Source organism: Capronia coronata, assembly GCF_000585585.1.
Source record: "Capronia coronata CBS 617.96 chromosome Unknown acBCG-supercont1.1, whole genome shotgun sequence".
In the NCBI taxonomy this organism is placed as follows: Eukaryota; Fungi; Ascomycota; class Eurotiomycetes; order Chaetothyriales; family Herpotrichiellaceae; genus Capronia; species Capronia coronata.
Window position 1 is genome coordinate 1241089 of NW_006912893.1, and position 16465 is coordinate 1257553.

The 16465-nt window shown below is 53.7% G+C and overlaps 7 protein-coding genes across 7 annotated transcripts; 5 read left to right on the top strand and 2 right to left on the bottom strand.

Moving 5' to 3' along the window:
• Positions 1 to 455: 455 nt before the first annotated feature.
• On the top strand, positions 456 to 1703 carry A1O1_00445 (uncharacterized protein; the record flags this gene model as incomplete). Its single annotated transcript, XM_007721364.1, has 1 exon — positions 456 to 1703. One exon carries the CDS (start codon positions 456 to 458, stop codon positions 1701 to 1703), a length of 1248 nt encoding a protein of 415 aa, XP_007719554.1.
• Positions 1704 to 2353: 650 nt separating this feature from the next.
• On the bottom strand, positions 2354 to 4570 carry A1O1_00446 (anaphase-promoting complex subunit 2; the record flags this gene model as incomplete). The annotated part of the gene is made up of 1 exon (XM_007721365.1): positions 2354 to 4570. The coding sequence occupies one exon, from the start codon at positions 4568 to 4570 to the stop codon at positions 2354 to 2356; it is 2217 nt and encodes a 738-aa protein (XP_007719555.1).
• A 1932-nt stretch (positions 4571 to 6502) lies between these two features.
• Positions 6503 to 7603, top strand: A1O1_00447 (uncharacterized protein; the record flags this gene model as incomplete). The annotated part of the gene is made up of 1 exon (XM_007721366.1): positions 6503 to 7603. One exon carries the CDS (start codon positions 6503 to 6505, stop codon positions 7601 to 7603), a length of 1101 nt encoding a protein of 366 aa, XP_007719556.1.
• A 243-nt stretch (positions 7604 to 7846) lies between these two features.
• A1O1_00448 (uncharacterized protein) lies at positions 7847 to 9529 on the bottom strand (the record flags this gene model as incomplete). The annotated part of the gene is made up of 1 exon (XM_007721367.1): positions 7847 to 9529. One exon carries the CDS (start codon positions 9527 to 9529, stop codon positions 7847 to 7849), a length of 1683 nt encoding a protein of 560 aa, XP_007719557.1.
• A 684-nt stretch (positions 9530 to 10213) lies between these two features.
• A1O1_00449 (uncharacterized protein) lies at positions 10214 to 11501 on the top strand (the record flags this gene model as incomplete). Its single annotated transcript, XM_007721368.1, has 2 exons — positions 10214 to 10298; positions 10351 to 11501. 2 exons carry the CDS (start codon positions 10214 to 10216, stop codon positions 11499 to 11501), a joined length of 1236 nt encoding a protein of 411 aa, XP_007719558.1.
• Positions 11502 to 13286: 1785 nt separating this feature from the next.
• Positions 13287 to 14426, top strand: A1O1_00450 (L-fuculose-phosphate aldolase; the record flags this gene model as incomplete). The annotated part of the gene is made up of 2 exons (XM_007721369.1): positions 13287 to 13536; positions 13819 to 14426. The coding sequence occupies 2 exons, from the start codon at positions 13287 to 13289 to the stop codon at positions 14424 to 14426; spliced, it is 858 nt and encodes a 285-aa protein (XP_007719559.1).
• Positions 14427 to 15470: 1044 nt separating this feature from the next.
• Positions 15471 to 16084, top strand: A1O1_00451 (uncharacterized protein; the record flags this gene model as incomplete). The annotated part of the gene is made up of 3 exons (XM_007721370.1): positions 15471 to 15536; positions 15625 to 15790; positions 15891 to 16084. The coding sequence occupies 3 exons, from the start codon at positions 15471 to 15473 to the stop codon at positions 16082 to 16084; spliced, it is 426 nt and encodes a 141-aa protein (XP_007719560.1).
• Positions 16085 to 16465: the final 381 nt, after the last annotated feature.

A 16465-nucleotide genomic window follows, 5' to 3' on the forward strand; every position in this document is an offset into this window, starting at 1 on the left:
ATTCACCACTAGCATTAGCCCGAGCACTAGCAAAAGCACATCATCGCCGGTTGAATGGCAACGAAGACCGACTCCAATTCACCAAAGACAAGTCAATCACGCCATCTCCCCACTCAATTGGATCAACATCAACCCCTCTCATTCACTGGCTCTGGCCCTACATTGCGCAACAATAAGTCGTGCTCTACGCCCACGCCATGGCGAGATGTTCCGCTCGGAGGTGCCCTTGGTCCAATACGATGGCCAGCGAGGGGTCCGCGAGGTTGTCGACCTTCTTGTTCTTGTTTCCTGTCGATGGAAGAAATAGGGACGAGTTTTCTCCTTCAAGTTCCCCATCTATTTAAATACCGAGACACACTGCGGCCTGTCTTACGAAGTATACTCTCAATCCAAGTCGTGAGTACGGATATCTCTCTCTAGACTCACTCGACCAAACGACTCAGTCGCCTGTCACCATGGCGCCCACCGCAGTCACCGACGCCGTCCCGGCTCCCACCACCACGCCCGGCAAGACCGCCAACGTCGACAACACCTCAAAGCCAGTTGACCTGAGCATCTTCCCCGACGGGTTCAAGACGTCGGGCCAACACCCACCCCTGTACGACCAGCTGTACCCGTACAGCGCGTTCCCCAAACATATCAGCGGCCCGACAGTCTGGTCGGCCGAAGAGTACGCAGCGCACCCAGAGCAATGGACGCACGTCTTCTCGGAAGAGGAGATCGCCGAACTCTCCTCAGCCGCGGACCAGTTCGCGGCGCAGAAGCTCCCATTGACGGGCATCAACCCCAGCAACTTCCCGCTGCCGAAGCTGGCGGGGTCCCTTAAAGCCATGCGCAACGAACTGCTCAACGGCAAAGGCTTCATTCTGTACAAAGGCTTCCCCGTCGAGGAATGGGGCACGCACAAGAGCGCGATCGCCTACATGGGCCTGGGCACATACATCGGCTACCCGGTCAGCCAGAACGGCAAGGGCCACATCCTCGGACACGTGAAGGACCTGGGCGAAGACAGCACGCAGATCGACAAGGTGCGCATCTACCGCACCAACGCGCGCCAATTCTTCCACGCCGACGACTCGGACGTGGTCGGCCTGCTCTGCATCGCGCGCGCCCAAGAAGGCGGCGAGTCCGACGTCGCTTGCGTCCACCACGTCTGGAACATCCTGCAGGAGGAATACCCGGACGTGGCCGAGCTGCTGACCCAGCCCATCTGGTACTTCGACCGCAAGGGCGAAGTCTCCCAGGGCGAGGAACCCTACATCCGCACCAGCGTCTTCTATCTCGAGACGCCCGACCCGCAAGACCCCAGCAAGGAGCAGCGCCTCTACAGCAAGTGGGACCCGTACTTTGTGCGCTCGCTCACCCGCTTCTCCGACAAGGGCATCATCCCGCCGCTGTCGCCGCAGCAGGTCCACGCCATGGAGACCCTCGAGGCCGTCTGCAATCGCGTCAGACTCCATATGGTGCTCGAGGTCGGCGACATCCAGTTCGTCTCCAACGAACATATCTTGCATGCCCGCACCGCTTATACCGACTTTGCCCCGCACACCGGGCACCCGCGACGCCATCTCATGCGTCTGTGGTTGAGCACCCCCATCAGTGAAGGCGGTTGGAGGTTGCCGTTCCATGACGCAAATGAGAGGAAGAGGGGCGGTATTCAGGTCGACGACACTCCTCCGGTGGCGAGATTGGATGCTGATTAGTTGATTGATTGATGAATGCTTCCATGGTAACCTGAACTGCTTGCTGGCTTGATTGTGGTCATGGTCTTGAAGCCATCAGAAGCTTTGAATCTGTAGTGAAATATAAATCCAAATAGAGAGGCTCAAAAGAAAGGGTAACCTCACATCTGGCGTTGATAGTCACAACACCAACAATACCATTGCACTTGAATTCAGAAATCCATCTACTATCACCACGATCATCATCATGGAAAGTTTACCAGTCCAATCATGCCTCAGCGGCGTATCTCTCGTACTTCTTACTTCGTATTCTGCGACAGTCAAGATTGCTCGCCGGTTCATCCGATCCCATTCGAGCTCATGAACCGAGACCTGGAGACAACTTCCCCTTGATGCGCGTCGAGTAAAAGAAAAAGGATAAGACTTGTAAGCGCCCTCGCACACGTCTATTTCTTGTAAAACCAACCGACGCTGCTACATCCAGCATTATCCGTTAAAGGGACAATCAAGCATTCCTTGTTCGGCAACGGATGATTCGAACCATCAAACAATGTTGTTTTTACATCCGATCTCATGAAAAAAAAGTGAGAAAGCTATGCATACAATGATAAACCGCATAGTCAGACAGAACCCAACACCCCTCCCCCGTATGCACACCACCGACCGAAACATCATGAAGAGACCTTGTATGCACCGCCGTGGCCGACCTCCAAGACGCCATCTCGAATCATGCCGGCCAAAAACTCCTTCAACTCCTCATTGCTGAAGGGGAACCCGCCCGGCACGACGATTCCCAGCATCATGGCGATGCGCGGCAAAGGCATGGCGCCCTGGTTGGTCAACATACTGACAATGAACTGGTGGTACATTGCGATTTTCTGCTTCCGCTCCGCCTCTTCGGCCTCCTTGGCTGCCTGAGCGGCGGCGACTTCGGCAGCCACTGCAGCGGCGGCAGAGTCGTGGGGTTGTTGTTTCTGTCTATTTCCTGGTCGGCCGGTATCGTCGTCGCCCATCATCACGACATCGTCGTCGTCTGGGAGTGTCTCGAGCACGGCGAAAGTGTCCCGGCGGACTTCGATCAGGATGCGCTTCGAGACCCAGAATATACATGCTGATCGGACGAGTGTGGGGGACATGGCCAGCTCGGCCGTCAGGTCTGTGATTGTCTTTGTCTTTTGCACGGTCGCAGTTTGGACTGGCTCGTCCGCTTTGACCTCACCACTGTTGTCATGGAATGCATAAATCACAGCGGCTTGCCAGGGCAGCACTTCCTCCTGGTACACGCGGTCTTCCAGCTCCAACTCGACTTCGACCTGTCCGATGGCGTTGAGCCAGGTCAGTTTGCGCGACTGTTTCAGCGACTCAAATCCTCGCTCGTAGGTCTCCTGTTGGTCCTGCACCACTTTGGGCACGTGGAACGCCTGTTCCGGCATCGTGGGCCAGAAGAGCCGCGACAAGATCTTCGCGTGCAGCTGGACGTCGCTGTCCTGCCGGGGCCGGCCCTTGTCGTCTTGCATGCCCTGGTCCTTTCGGATCACATTGTCGACTTTCCGCGAATCCAGCACGTCGCGCAGCATGACTTCGCAGCCTTGCAGAGCCGCGTCGCCCAGTCGGATCTTCAGGTGCTCCAGCACGCCGATCTCCTGGTTGAAGTCGGCCTTGTTTTTCAACAGACGCTCCGCCAGGGTGTTTTGCAGTTCCTTGACAAGCACATCCTTGCTGTCGAACAGCGTGATCAGACTGCCGATCACGTCGGTGTTTTTCGATTTCATGTAGTCGGGCGCCGCGTCCACCGGGTCTGGCACCCACTCCATGTCGTTCCAGTCGAATTCGCCGTCGTTGCCACCGCCGTCTTGCCCGTCATGCTTGGAGAGCTCGATGGCGAGGTCGGTCAGGATTTCCGGGTCTGGGGATGAAGGCTGTCCATGTCCGTCTTCGCCTACGGGGTCGCTTAGCAGGCCCGCCACAATTACTTTGACCGTGTCTTCCCGTTCGCGCAGGTACCGACGAATCTTCTTGGCGACTCGGTCGAGTAGGACGCCCTTTGGGTCGAGGATCCGGAAAGCCCGGATGATCGATATGTAGACTTGGAGGATGTTGATGGTCGATGCGCCCGGGTGCAGCAGCCGGGTCTGGAGCACATTGGAAAAGTGGTGCGTCAAGTAGCTTCTCGTTGCCGGGTTTGTAGTGAAGTGTCTCAGGTCGTCGATTGCGGGGGCGGTGGCGTCCCAGTCGACTACGATGTCGAACAGCTCGTCCACCCGTAGAGCGCCTAGGCGTGCAGTGGCCATGTCTTTCCACTTTTTGAGGTCGGACTCTGCGACATCAAGGGTGGATTGCCCTCCTCTCAGGCTGGACAGCGCCTTCTGGGTGATTCGGGCGAATAGATGCGTAACCCAGAAGTCCAGGTGAAGATGGAGGTTCGGCCGGTAGACTCCCGCATAAGACCAGGTCACATACTCGGTCATCTGGTTGTTGAGCACCGCTGCAAGTAGTCTCTTCATCGTTTCGGATCCAACCACGCTTCTCCATCTGGGTAGACTGGTCCATAGCGGCGACTCGGCCTCTCTTGCGTTCTGGGCTGCGTGGTCGGCTGCTGTTGGCTGTCGAATCTGATCGGCGGGCGGAGACGACTCGAAGTGGCTGTGGAATGGGCCGCCCAGGTTCGGTAAATGTCGGTTCTGACCGTAGAAGAAGCCCTCGTCTCCGATACCAAGCAGAGATCTCAAATGGCTGTTTAATGATCTTTTGATCTCGGGGATTTTCGACGTTGCCGCCGGAGTGAAGCGCTGCCTATGTTTGGGTGGTTTGATTCCAGTCGGTGGGAAGACTGAAGCGAAGACTCCGCCCGGCGCGGGCAGCGGCGCAGGTATCTGGACTTGTGCCATCACGAAAGCAAAGTTTGCACGCCCATAATGCAACCAAGTCGCCGGCAGCAGGGGAGGCAGACAGTGTTGACGGTCTTGTTGTAATACAGTGAGAGACAAGTGAAGGAGGTTGACGCGCAGCGAATGAGACGCGTCCAAAATGCCAAGAGATTAGATAAGATGGCGGTTTGATCAATATATCTCCAAGGTTGTTTATCGTTTGATTTCTACCTTCTGGTTGAAATATCATCAACTTTCTCACTCGAAGGAGTCTTCAGATATACTGTTCCGGAAGGGCACCGACAGTCTATATGGCATGCGACCAGCTGTTCCCCAAGCTTCGTGGGGGATACTGGTCTGTGAATCTACTTATATTCAGTTTATTACTGTTGGAGGAGAGGCACTCCTGGCCAAGTCGGATCTCTGGCCAGGGTGACCCGAGTGAAGCTGCTTCAAGGTCTGTACCGGGCTGCATACTCAGGAATTCTTCGCTGTGGCAGATAATCAATGTCGTACTTTGCAGAGAGCATCCGTCGTGGTCCCCAACCAGGAGAAGCAAATCATGCCCCTTCTCACGGCTCTGCCACTGGATGGACAATCACTCCACGCCAGCCTGTTCTCTGCTCTATCTCTCCCACCTCTAAGGCCCGGAGGCTAGATTTATGTGAGTGATTGGCGGTCATTCCCAGACCTTCTCTCGTTACAACTCTCCCCATACAACTGCAGGTCTGCTGAATTAAGCTGGCTATTCGAATGAAGACTTCCTCTCAGGACTGGCAGCCGCCAAGGTTGGATGCTGGAATGATGACAGCAGACAATCCGCTGACGAGACACATCCTACTCTTTCCCTCTCTCGACTTGATCTGCGGCTTCCAGAGCAGAATGTGTCGTCCTCTCGTCTATGCGATCTTGTGCCTGAATATGGTCAAATTATGCCATGCCATGGAAATCGAAGTGGCTGGTTGTCATGGGGGAAACAAGCGTCTCCCGCAAAGATAAGGTCGACTGCTGCGCACACTGGCCATGTGAGAAAGGTATGGCAAGACTGTGGTGCGACCTTGTACCCATCAGTGTATCGCCTCGCCCGGGGTGAATAAGTCTCTGTGGGTGCTCTGAAGATGGGTATTCGCCTTGACGGGGTCACGATTCAGCACTCCAGACCAAGATAGACAATCAAGCCTGTTCAAAGGTTGACGGCACACACACACGGTAGCACAGCAGCACGCCAGCACAGCTCCGCGTCAAAATAGTAGCGAACGATATGTTCCGAACTCAACTGGAAAGCAAGAGTTAGGCGCTGGTATGGAAGAGAACAACTGCCCTGGTCATGGCCATAGCCATGGTGGGTTCACCTCGGCTGTTTGTGGTAGTACTGGAGGAAGGCAAGCGTTTTACATAGCCTCAAAGCGCAATCAACCGGTCAATCACCGTGTCCAATCTCTGTATATTTCTCAATCTCATGACATGGACCGAGATATAATCCTAGTTTCCCCAAGGGGTCAGTAGGTACCCAAAGATTGTAAACAACAACCATCGATTAGACCGAAGATTTCCCGAAAATATATATGAAATGTTATATCCATTTTCCAGGCCAACGTTTGGCACAAGAACCCTTTCTTCTCTGACGACATACTATCTGACAGTCATATTGCTATTCAGCGAAAGACAATTCAACGTTCGCGGCCTAAGTAAATCGTGTATATGCACCCGGAAAGACCGCTGATTCAAAGACAACTCCATTTTCCGAAAACTTACCACCAACGAATGACCTGGAGCAATCATTCCTCTGAGTGTCCCGTTCGGCTGTGACTTGTGACTTGTGGCTGTATGGATTTGGTCTACAGATATTACCACCCTATAAATATTTGCAGCGGTCAGCGCACCTTCGCTGAACGAGTGCCTGCACTCCTGGCGGGTCCTATCAAGCAGGCCTCAACCTGACCAGACGGAAAGATGCTTCCAACGCCCTCAACGTCGCATGTTTCGTACGACAGAATCTACGAACCCGCCGAAGACTCGTACCTATTTCTCGACACGCTCTCATCGGCCTCGGAGACAGCATGGCTCCATTCGCGCTTCAGTACTGCTTCTTCCAACACCCAGAACCAGCAGACCACGGTATCAACGACCTCATCGACCTCAACACTATTGCGGAAACGAACACCATCGACGAAACCAACACCACCACCGCTCGTGGTTGAACTAGGTCCCGGATCCGGCGTCATCATAGCCTTCCTCACCGCCCATGCGCACACCATCTTCGGTCGCGAAATCCTGAGTCTCAGCGTCGACGTGAATCCTCACGCATGTCGAGCTACACGGACGACAGTCGAGACGGCACTCAACGAATCTAAAGCAACAAGACACCAAGAAGTAGTGTCTGACACGGAGCAGACAACCCAACGGGAACATCATGGACCGCCGCCTACCCCCGACGACAACACCGATCACAAACAGCCGTCCACCAGCATCTACCTAGCCTCCCTTACAGGGGATCTGACGACTCCTTTGCGGCAAGGCGAAGTCGACGTCCTGATCTTCAATCCACCCTACGTGCCGACCGATTCTGTGCCGGACATTGACGTTCTTCGAAATACGTTCCCGGCGCCGGCGCCGAGTCCAATCTCAATTCAGCGCGATAGAGATGGCAGCGGATGTATGAATGGGAGTAACGCACGGCGCAAACTAGAGTTGTCGTTCGAAGAATCATCGCATCTCCTGGCCCTCTCGTACGCTGGTGGCGTCGACGGCATGCAAGTCACGATGCGGCTGCTGAATGAGCTACCGTCTATCCTGAGTCCTAGGGGAGTGGCGTATATTTTGTTCTGCCGGGGGAATAAACCTGACGAAGTCAAAGATTGGATTCGTGGGTGGAACAATCATGGTGATGGTCATGATGATAATGGCAAGAATGGAGACGGAAATAGGCCAGCCGGTAGCGGTGCGAGGTGGTCGGCCGAGACGGTGGGAAGCAGTGGGAAGACGGCTGGGTGGGAGAAGTTGGAAATTGTGAGGATATGCAGAGAACCGTTTGCCGATGGGCCAAGGGATTGAGGAAGACCGCTACAGAATGCTCAGGGGTGCTCAGGTACTAGCACAAGGTGCGCGTTTTCTATGCCAATGCTCATCCAAAACGTGGTCATCACCAATCCATGTCACGACGCAGTCTCATCAGCCAGAAATACCCATCAGGTCTAATCGTCCATGTCTTCCAATATCCAACGACAAGCCTTGATCGTTCTGTCTGGATATATCCTTGGTCTCATGATACCATCGTGTCATCAAAAGCTTCACTTCTCAGTAACCCAACCCATATCCCTTGACCCTGGAAAAGTAGAACGGCTTATCATTCCTCAAAGTGAACTCGGCCCAGTCATTGGTGAGCAGGTTGTAACTCCAGAACCCTTTCCACTGCAGTTTGTTGTTCTTGGTGGTATGTTTTGCGCGGGCCGATCCGGCCGATTTCAAGGCCAGATGGAGCGTATACATGTATCTAGGACCGGCGCCTTCTGTCTCAATATGCAGATCACCGGGATAAATCGGCCTTGGAGTGGACGTGGCCGCCCCAGGATTGATGGGCTCGGCGGGCTCGAGGCTAGGGTGGCAAAGCCGCCAACGGCCACGGAGGGCATGCTTCATGATTTGCTGCGCAGAGGGAGGCGGCGCGGCTGTGCCGGACGACGAGGTCGTGCCAGATTCTTTGAAGAGGGCAGGCGCAGAAGAGGTGAAGTTCAACGGGTGATGTCCGCCGGCCTCCTTCTTGCCGGCGCGGACGTAGTTGAGGTTCTCCGGTGTGAGGTGGTGAACTACCTCGATAGGCTCGTTGGTTGTGAGAAGGGAGATGCAAGTCCCGTCTCGGAAGAATCGGAGATACCGATAGTACGTGACGATGTGGATGGGATTGCTCCAGGTATATGTCGTGGCTGAGGGGCCTCCCGGCCGTGTATAATTGACCGTCGAAATATATACACCGCTGAAGCGGATGCGAGGATAATTGTGGAAGACGTCACGCCAGATGGTGTCTTTTGGGAACGATGCCTCTGTGACGATCGAGGGCGTTGTATTCTCATCCTCGTCCTCGCCCTCGACGTCTACACCTAGTGTACGATTGATGGATTCTCGTCCTTGGATGTCTGTGACGAAGTCGTATTGTTGACTGGCAAGGCCAAACTCCGAGCCTAATGCGACTCGCTTCCAGATGGCATTGTCGGTCGAAACGTGATATGCGAGCTTCTTGCATACCAGGGATAGGCGGACAAACATGGCCGGATCGCGGATTGCCACGTGTCGCAAAAGCTCCAGTAGGACTTCGGTGGGCAGCTTCTTGATTCCGCATGGCGGAGGTGGGTCGCCTTCGACGGGGGGAGGTACGCCGCAGATCTGCGTGTCGGCGAAGCTTTCGATGAGTTGAGTAAAAGTCAATGTCTCCGTGGGTTCTTTCGATGAGTGGTGGGCGGTTGACGGCACCGTGACAGCAGCATTGGACGGGTTAGAGTTAGTAGGTTTCGACTTTGCTGGAAAGTGTTTGTTTCTGTATGATTGGTCGACCTTTGCATCAAGTCGGTAGGCCTGTCTGTAGTGAGCCAGACTGTCTCCAAGATTGCCCTGGCTCTCCTTTTCCACTGCCCGCTCATAGTGTTCCAATGCACTTTTCGGTTCCTTGGACGAGCCTCTCACCGAAAAGTCGTCATCGTCGACATTGCGGACACTGAGCCCTTCAATGCGTTGGATCATGCCTGAGGTATCATTGTCCAGGCGCTCGACGTCGCTGTAGTGGTCGGATTCATCTTTGATGTCGGCTGCTGGGTGGCGAGTCGGCGGTTTATGTACAGGTCTTTCTAACCGGACATCGCTGGGTCTTCGACCTTTTTCGAGTGTTCTCGGCTCTGAAGGTCTCCTATCTGACTTTCTGGAACGTGCACTGACTTCTTCTTTCCACTGCTTGCGGAACTGTTCAAGAGCCGACGTCGACTGATCCATGATTCCGCAGGCGGGGCGGGTGTAGAACTTCCTTGCTTGCTCAGGCTGAGTCACAGTGATTTGCTCTAAAAGCGTCCCATCCACTCACCCCATGGGGATATACGTTCTGGGTGTTCTAGGGTCTGGGTGTGTCAATCGTATGAGCCGTAGCCAGGCAATTCTGCCCCAAGGAACCGACTAACAAGATCTTAGGTTGCCACAGATTGGAGTGACCCTCACGAAAGATGTTGCCGCCAAAGAATGATGACGGATGAATTAAGGTTATCTTATCTGCCTACCGCGCTATCTCCGTTATCCGCGAGTCCATCGGCTTTAGTGATAATGAGCTGGAGGCTGCAGCCGATAACGGGCCGAACATCATTTTTCCTCATCATCGAAAGGAACATGACTACATGACCATCACATTCGCCTCCCTCCTTCATGTCCTTACATCTCCTGTGCTCATCACGGTAGCCACGATTGCTGACGGACTTCGTGGTGGATGGTTGGGTTGGAGGAATCGTCTTCTTGAAGTTTTCTAATCTCACGGCTTGAATGTCCTACACCTTCACCTCCGAACCCGCGCAGGCGCTGGACGAGCATTCCCATCCTCAACCCAAACCCACGCTTGGGCATGATGTACAGTTGGTGCGAGAGGGACAGCGGCATGACAGAATACAGTTCCAGGGACAGAATACTGGCAACATGTCGAGCTCCGACGGCGTGGAGATCACGACCTGGCAGCGCATCTTATCTGCGACTTGGGGAAGTCTCCTGACTTCTTTGCTCGGTATGCTGGGCCATGACAGACCTACACTCGTATCCTACTGACCACTATATAGTCACTCCGCTCGATGTCGTCCGCGTCCGACTACAATCGCAACACATTCCAAAACCCTTGAACCTTTCTCGGTTTCCTGCCTATTCCACTTCATTCAAACAATTACCGCCCGACCTCGGGGTCAACTCGTGTTGTCGAGAAGTGTTCTGGCTAGGGCACAATGGCGACTTCTGCATAGCTGGGAGCGGATCGGCACAGTCTTCTGCATCTGCAGCCGAGTGTGCTGTGGAGGAGACTCAAAAGCGAACTTTCAACTCCACGTTGGATGGACTAAAGAAGATTGCACGGAATGAGGGTTATCTGACACTATGGCGCGGTCTCTCGCCGACCCTGGTAATGTCCATTCCAGCCAATGTCATCTACTTCACCGGGTACGACTGGCTGCGATATCACCAGGGGAGCCCCATCAGGAAGATCTCCAATGACACGTACGCACCCCTTGTTGCGGGTTCTATTGCCCGAATCGCGGCTGCAATGGCAGTCTCGCCGATCGAGATGTTCCGAACCCGACTACAAGCCACCCACGGAAGCACGACTGGGGTCTTCAAAGACACCATGATGGGATTGCATCGCATGACCCAGACTCACGGCTACACCTCTCTTTGGCGAGGGTTGACGCTGACAATGTGGCGGGATGTTCCCTTTTCTGCGATTTACTGGTGGGGATATGAAGCGATCCGGAATGAATTGACGGATGCCCGCGAAGCCGTGCGAGGCCATAAGCTGGATCCTGGCCGGTCCATGACTGGTGCACGGGCAGCTCAGATGGAGGAAAACCACACGACCACCTTTGTTGACAGTTTTATCGCCGGGGCAGGCTCGGGTGCTGTAGCCGCGTTGGTCACCACGCCGTTCGATGTGGGCAAGACTCGTCAACAAGTGCACCATCACGCTGGCGACGATGCACCATCAGCGGCAGCTGCCCGAGAAGTTGCCAAGAAGGGCAGACACATTCCCGAGGAGTTGTCCATGCCTCGGTTCTTGTACCATATCGTCAAGGAGGAAGGCATGAGAGGACTCTTCAAGGGGTGGGCGGCGAGATGTCTGAAAGTGGCTCCTGCGTGCGCCATCATGATCAGCAGTTATGAGGTGGGCAAGAAGTGGGCCAAGAAAATCAACGAGAAGAAGGAAGGTCGTCAGGCTGAGGCGTGATTTCGAGCAATTTTGTGCGAAGAGGAGTCACAATCGTGGCAACCTAAGAGGCTCACGGGACGATAACCTTGAAAAGTGGAGCGTTCAATGTCCAAATCATCCCGAGAGCGAGAAGCGTGGAAGCATGAAAGCGTGGAAAGCTCCATCCATGTCGCGACTCTTGGAGCCGGGGTGATGATGATGATGTTTGGGTTTGGGTTTGTTACAATACGGTCGGCATTTGCCTATCCTGCTTCAGCATGGCGCGCTCTCGGCACAGAGAAAGGTTTCTGGAGGTTCTGAGCTCATTCTCTCCTCGATGGAGTATGCTGCATGGTTGGAATATTTAGATATGCAATCAGCTCTTCAGTGGTCGGATGCTACGGTTCATAGCGGTGCAATAGTATCGTCGAGCGTTTGAAAGGGCTGTCAAAAAGGCTCTTGAATGAGACAACACTGTTTCCTGAACATCCAATCTCTAGTGCAATGTGTATCCTAGACATAGTGTCGTTCAATGCCGGTTCGTGTATTCTTGAGCGTTTGTATGAGCGAATGTTTGTACCACAGTCATTTTCTCTGCGCTCCCAATGATTCCCGTACAGCAGTGCCATGTCATGTCAATCCCCCTTCCGACGGAAACTAAACCATGACACGAACCAAAGTTGACAGGAGACCGCTGTACGTACGCTGCAATTGATGAACATTCATGGCGGCCTAAACCCGCTGCGGCGAGCCGCCCCAGATCGCGCAGGTCGGCTGAGCTAATCTGGCGCCGCTTTTGGCGGCGCCACTATTCCAACTCTACGCTCCCCTAATTAATTATTATCGGCTAGATAACCTATTCCTCTAGATAGGACGTAGTATACGACCTACGATTAAAGATATAAGGGGCTGCCATTCCTCTTGGTTTAGTAGGCGCTCCTCTACTATTCGATACCGTACCTAGGTATAAGTTGAAAGCTTGACTTCCCACCAGTGCTGGTGTTTCTCCCTCCATCCGCCCTATCAGAGTGTATATCTCATGGTTCAAATCAAAGACCATAGCCACAAATGCCAAATGTGACCCTCTCTGATGGTCCTCAATCCACCGTCGGTCCTCGTTTGACATGGGAAATAAGGTGTTCATGTTGTCAACCGCGAGAAGACATCGGGCTAGATTAACCCTAGATACTGGCAGTGCTCGGCAACACATACTAAGTACTAGGTAACTTAAGTTCAATACCAATACCAATTTGGTAAGTACTAAGTACTACAGTATTGATCGGGGTAGTGTCTTAGGGTTAGGGTTAGGGCGGGCTACGCACGCGGGTGCAGAGGTGGCTAAAAGCGGCGCCCACACCGCCGTTTTCGGCGGCCATTTCACCAACATAAGTATTGAGCTTCCCCGCACTTGAACTCCCTACTATCTAGGTACCTTATCTACCTAGGTAGGTATCAGATCTAGAGCGACGATATCAGTAGCTCGTCCGCCCGCGTGCCGGTATCCGTCTCGTAGGGAACGGGGGGTGGATGGTGGGGGGAAAGGAGGTTCGCCTCGGTTCCCAAGCCATATAATCAATCGCCTATATAGGATATATATATCAGACGAGGAAGTAAGAGTTGGCACCCCATCTACTAGGTATTTGCTTATATTCTACTTACCTACAGATCCACCTTCATCGAAGCGAAGCGGTTCGTGGGTGAAGAGAATCTATACACCCAGTCGTCCAACGATTTGGAGTTCGACGTCAACTCCCACTCCAACCCTGAACATACTACCGACACCAGACGTCACGGTCGAGGCACTTTGAAAGGTTCTCAACAGCAATGGCCCCCGCACTCGACGTCTACGACGCCTCGTCCCAAGAGAACCGCGCCGTCGGGGCTCTCGGCAAGACGACGTCCGGCAAGAAGCTGAGGATCCGCGCATACCCGCAATTCACGTCGCTCGAGGAGGAGCGCTTGTACCGGAAACAGCATCTGGCGGCGGCGTTCCGGGTATTTGCTGATAGAGGCTTTGACGAGGGCGTTGCGGGACATATCAGTGTGCGGGATCCGATTTTGAGAGATCATTTCTGTAAGTGAAATATCACAAAGACCTAGCTCTTTTCCTATATCATATCTCCTAATTCGTATTTGCTGGTGACTTGGAAACCATCATCTCTACTTTCCTCTGTTTGATATATCATACATTCCATGTTCAAACCTCTAAGCCGAGAGGCGAAGGAGGATTGAGACGGTGGAAGCGAAGAGCCGCTCGCCGAAATTTGTTTGCAACAGCGACCAGAGCCCGTCATATCATACCTTATTCACAAGAGTCACTGCATCCTAGTCCTTACTTACTTACCTAAACATCCAGGGCTCAACCCGCTCTCAACGCACTTCTCCCAAATCAGCGTGTCCGACCTGATCCTCGTCAACGAAGAAGGCGAAGTCGTGGTCGGTGACGAACCCATCAACGCGGCCGCCTTCGCCATCCACTCGGAGATCCACAAAGCCCGCCCGGACGTAGACGCGGCGTGCCACGCGCACAGCGTGTACGGGAAGGCCTTTTCCGTCTTCGGCCGCCCGCTCGACATGATGACCCAGGACGCCCTGCGCTTCTACAAGTCGCACGCCGTCTACGACAACTTTGGCGGTGTCGTGCTGGACCGCGACGAAGGCAAACGCATCGCAAAGGCCCTGGGGTCCGGCAAGGCCGTCATCTTGCAGAACCATGGCCTGCTGACGTGTGCGAAGACGGTCGACGCCGCCGCATTTTGGTTCATCAGCCTCGACAAGACCTGTCATGCGCAGTTGCTTGTGGACGCGGCGAGCGCGGGGTCTGGATACAAAAAGATCCTGATCTCGGATGACGAGGCCGAGTTCACGTATGCCCAGGTCGGCACGGACGAGAAGGGCTGGTTGGCGTTTCAGGGATATTATGATGAACAACTGGCTAAGACGAATGGAAGTTTCTTGAAATGAGTGAAGGAAAGTGAAGCAAAGGCAGGGCAAGGGAATGAACGAATCCGCTGTCAGTGCCAGTGCCAGTGCCAGTGCCAGTGCCAGTGCCAACAGTGAGTCTGTTGATTGTTGTAAGCCTCCGGAGGATATAGGAAGGCAGGGACCGAGTTGGGTGGAAAGAGATCCAAGCCTGGATCATCGTATATGCATTCTCTTCCGTTTGTCATTGTTGATACTCTCCTGTCATTGTCGTTCCCTCTGGTCTGGCGTGCACGTAAGCCGGACTGGCCTAGCTGGCATACAGTGACCTTTTCTCCCTTGGTAAGATTTGCGACTCGCCTCTGGAATCGTCAAGCATGCCTCCATTGATGACTGCATTCCTCTCGGATTGAAACCGTGATATATGTATCAGTCCAGTATGGAGTGTTCAGCTCGGGCCGCTGCTTGGGAACGTGGACATGATTGGTGTCTTATCCCCCGGATCGATGACACCTCCACCTTTGTAGCGCGCAGCAACCGAACAAGATCTCACTCGCGACAATCAACCTAGTCCGTTTGGGGAAAATGTTGGCTGTTGCATGAACCTGCGAATCTATCAGGTGCCTCGACAAAGTTGGATTTGAATCAATCTCGACTGCTGACACAGACCATATCTTCTTCTTCGAACGCGGTCAGATACTGGTCCAGACTCCGGGAGGATACTGTCACTCGGTTTATTTTAAGCATGTCTGCGGCAGACGCAGCCTCGGTAACCAGCCTGAATCCGCTAGCCATGGAAAATGCGATAAGTGATTCGATCATGCCGCTCAAGGTATGACCCCGCCGCGGCTGAGCGGTGACGATGTCGAAGAGTCCCCCCGAGTAGGGGGCAACTGGCGCGGTCTTTCGTTTGTAGACTGTTGAACAGGTATATGAGTCTGGCGCTGCTCTGACTTGATTCAAATCGTGCATACTCTTTCGAAACTTCACAACCCACACCAACCATCCCAACCCTGCATAGATAGCAATATCACATAACCCCAAGCACACATAGACAGGAAACACACTCACTTTGAAGCCGCCATCATGCCGACCGGGAGCTGTTTCTGCGGAAACATCAAAATCGAATATTCCGGAGAGCCTGCAATGATCGTGAGTTGTGATAGCGATTCCAATCTCGATAACGCCACATCGCTGTTGCGGTCTGGTCGTGGACTGACATCTCATGTACACCGTACAGGCACTGTGTCATTGTGCAGACTGTCGCAAGATCTCGGGCGGTCTGTACAGCTATAACGTTGTCGTCCCGAGCTCCAATTTCAAGATCACCGCAGGGAAACCCAGCGAGATCTCCAAGACGGCTGATACAGGCAAGCCTATCACCAACTGCTTCTGTCGTGATTGTGGTAAGTTATGCAGTGATGTTCAACGAGGCTCATTCGGCCTGCCGCGCTCTCCCTTCTTCCCATGCACGAAATAAACGCTGATCATCACCTTTTGCCCCAGGTACAACATTGTTCCGATATGGCGACACTTTCGGCGGTGTCGATGGAATGAGGCTCATCAAGGCCGGCATCCTAGACGACATCACGGTGATTAACGACCAAAAGCCCGGTGCTGAGTTTTTTGCTCCTCAGCGGGTGGAATGGGTGGCGGCCATTGATGGAGCGGGCCAAGTTGAGGCAATGCCGCCGTCCTGATGTCCCACATAAACAGGAGATGGACTACACGTAGAACAGTCTGGATGAGATTGCTAGCATGGTCTGGCGCCCACACAGCCCACACCGTAGGAAGTTGGAGCCGGAAATGGCTACGCAGCGGAGTGGTTTCGAGAATAAGAGCAAGTGCAGAATACTTGTCCGGCAAATAAATTCACTATTGTTGGAATGTATACATTGAATCAACTGACTCTGAGGCCCGTCTGAACAAGGCAAGGTAACCGCAATTTGATCCTTTGAGGATATGATGGAATGGTCACTGTCAAGGTACCATCGGCGTCTTCAATATGTCGACATGGGTAACGCCTGCTTCATAACATTTGCCGTGGGTATCGTAATGCTTGAGAAAACAAATCTGTCCAA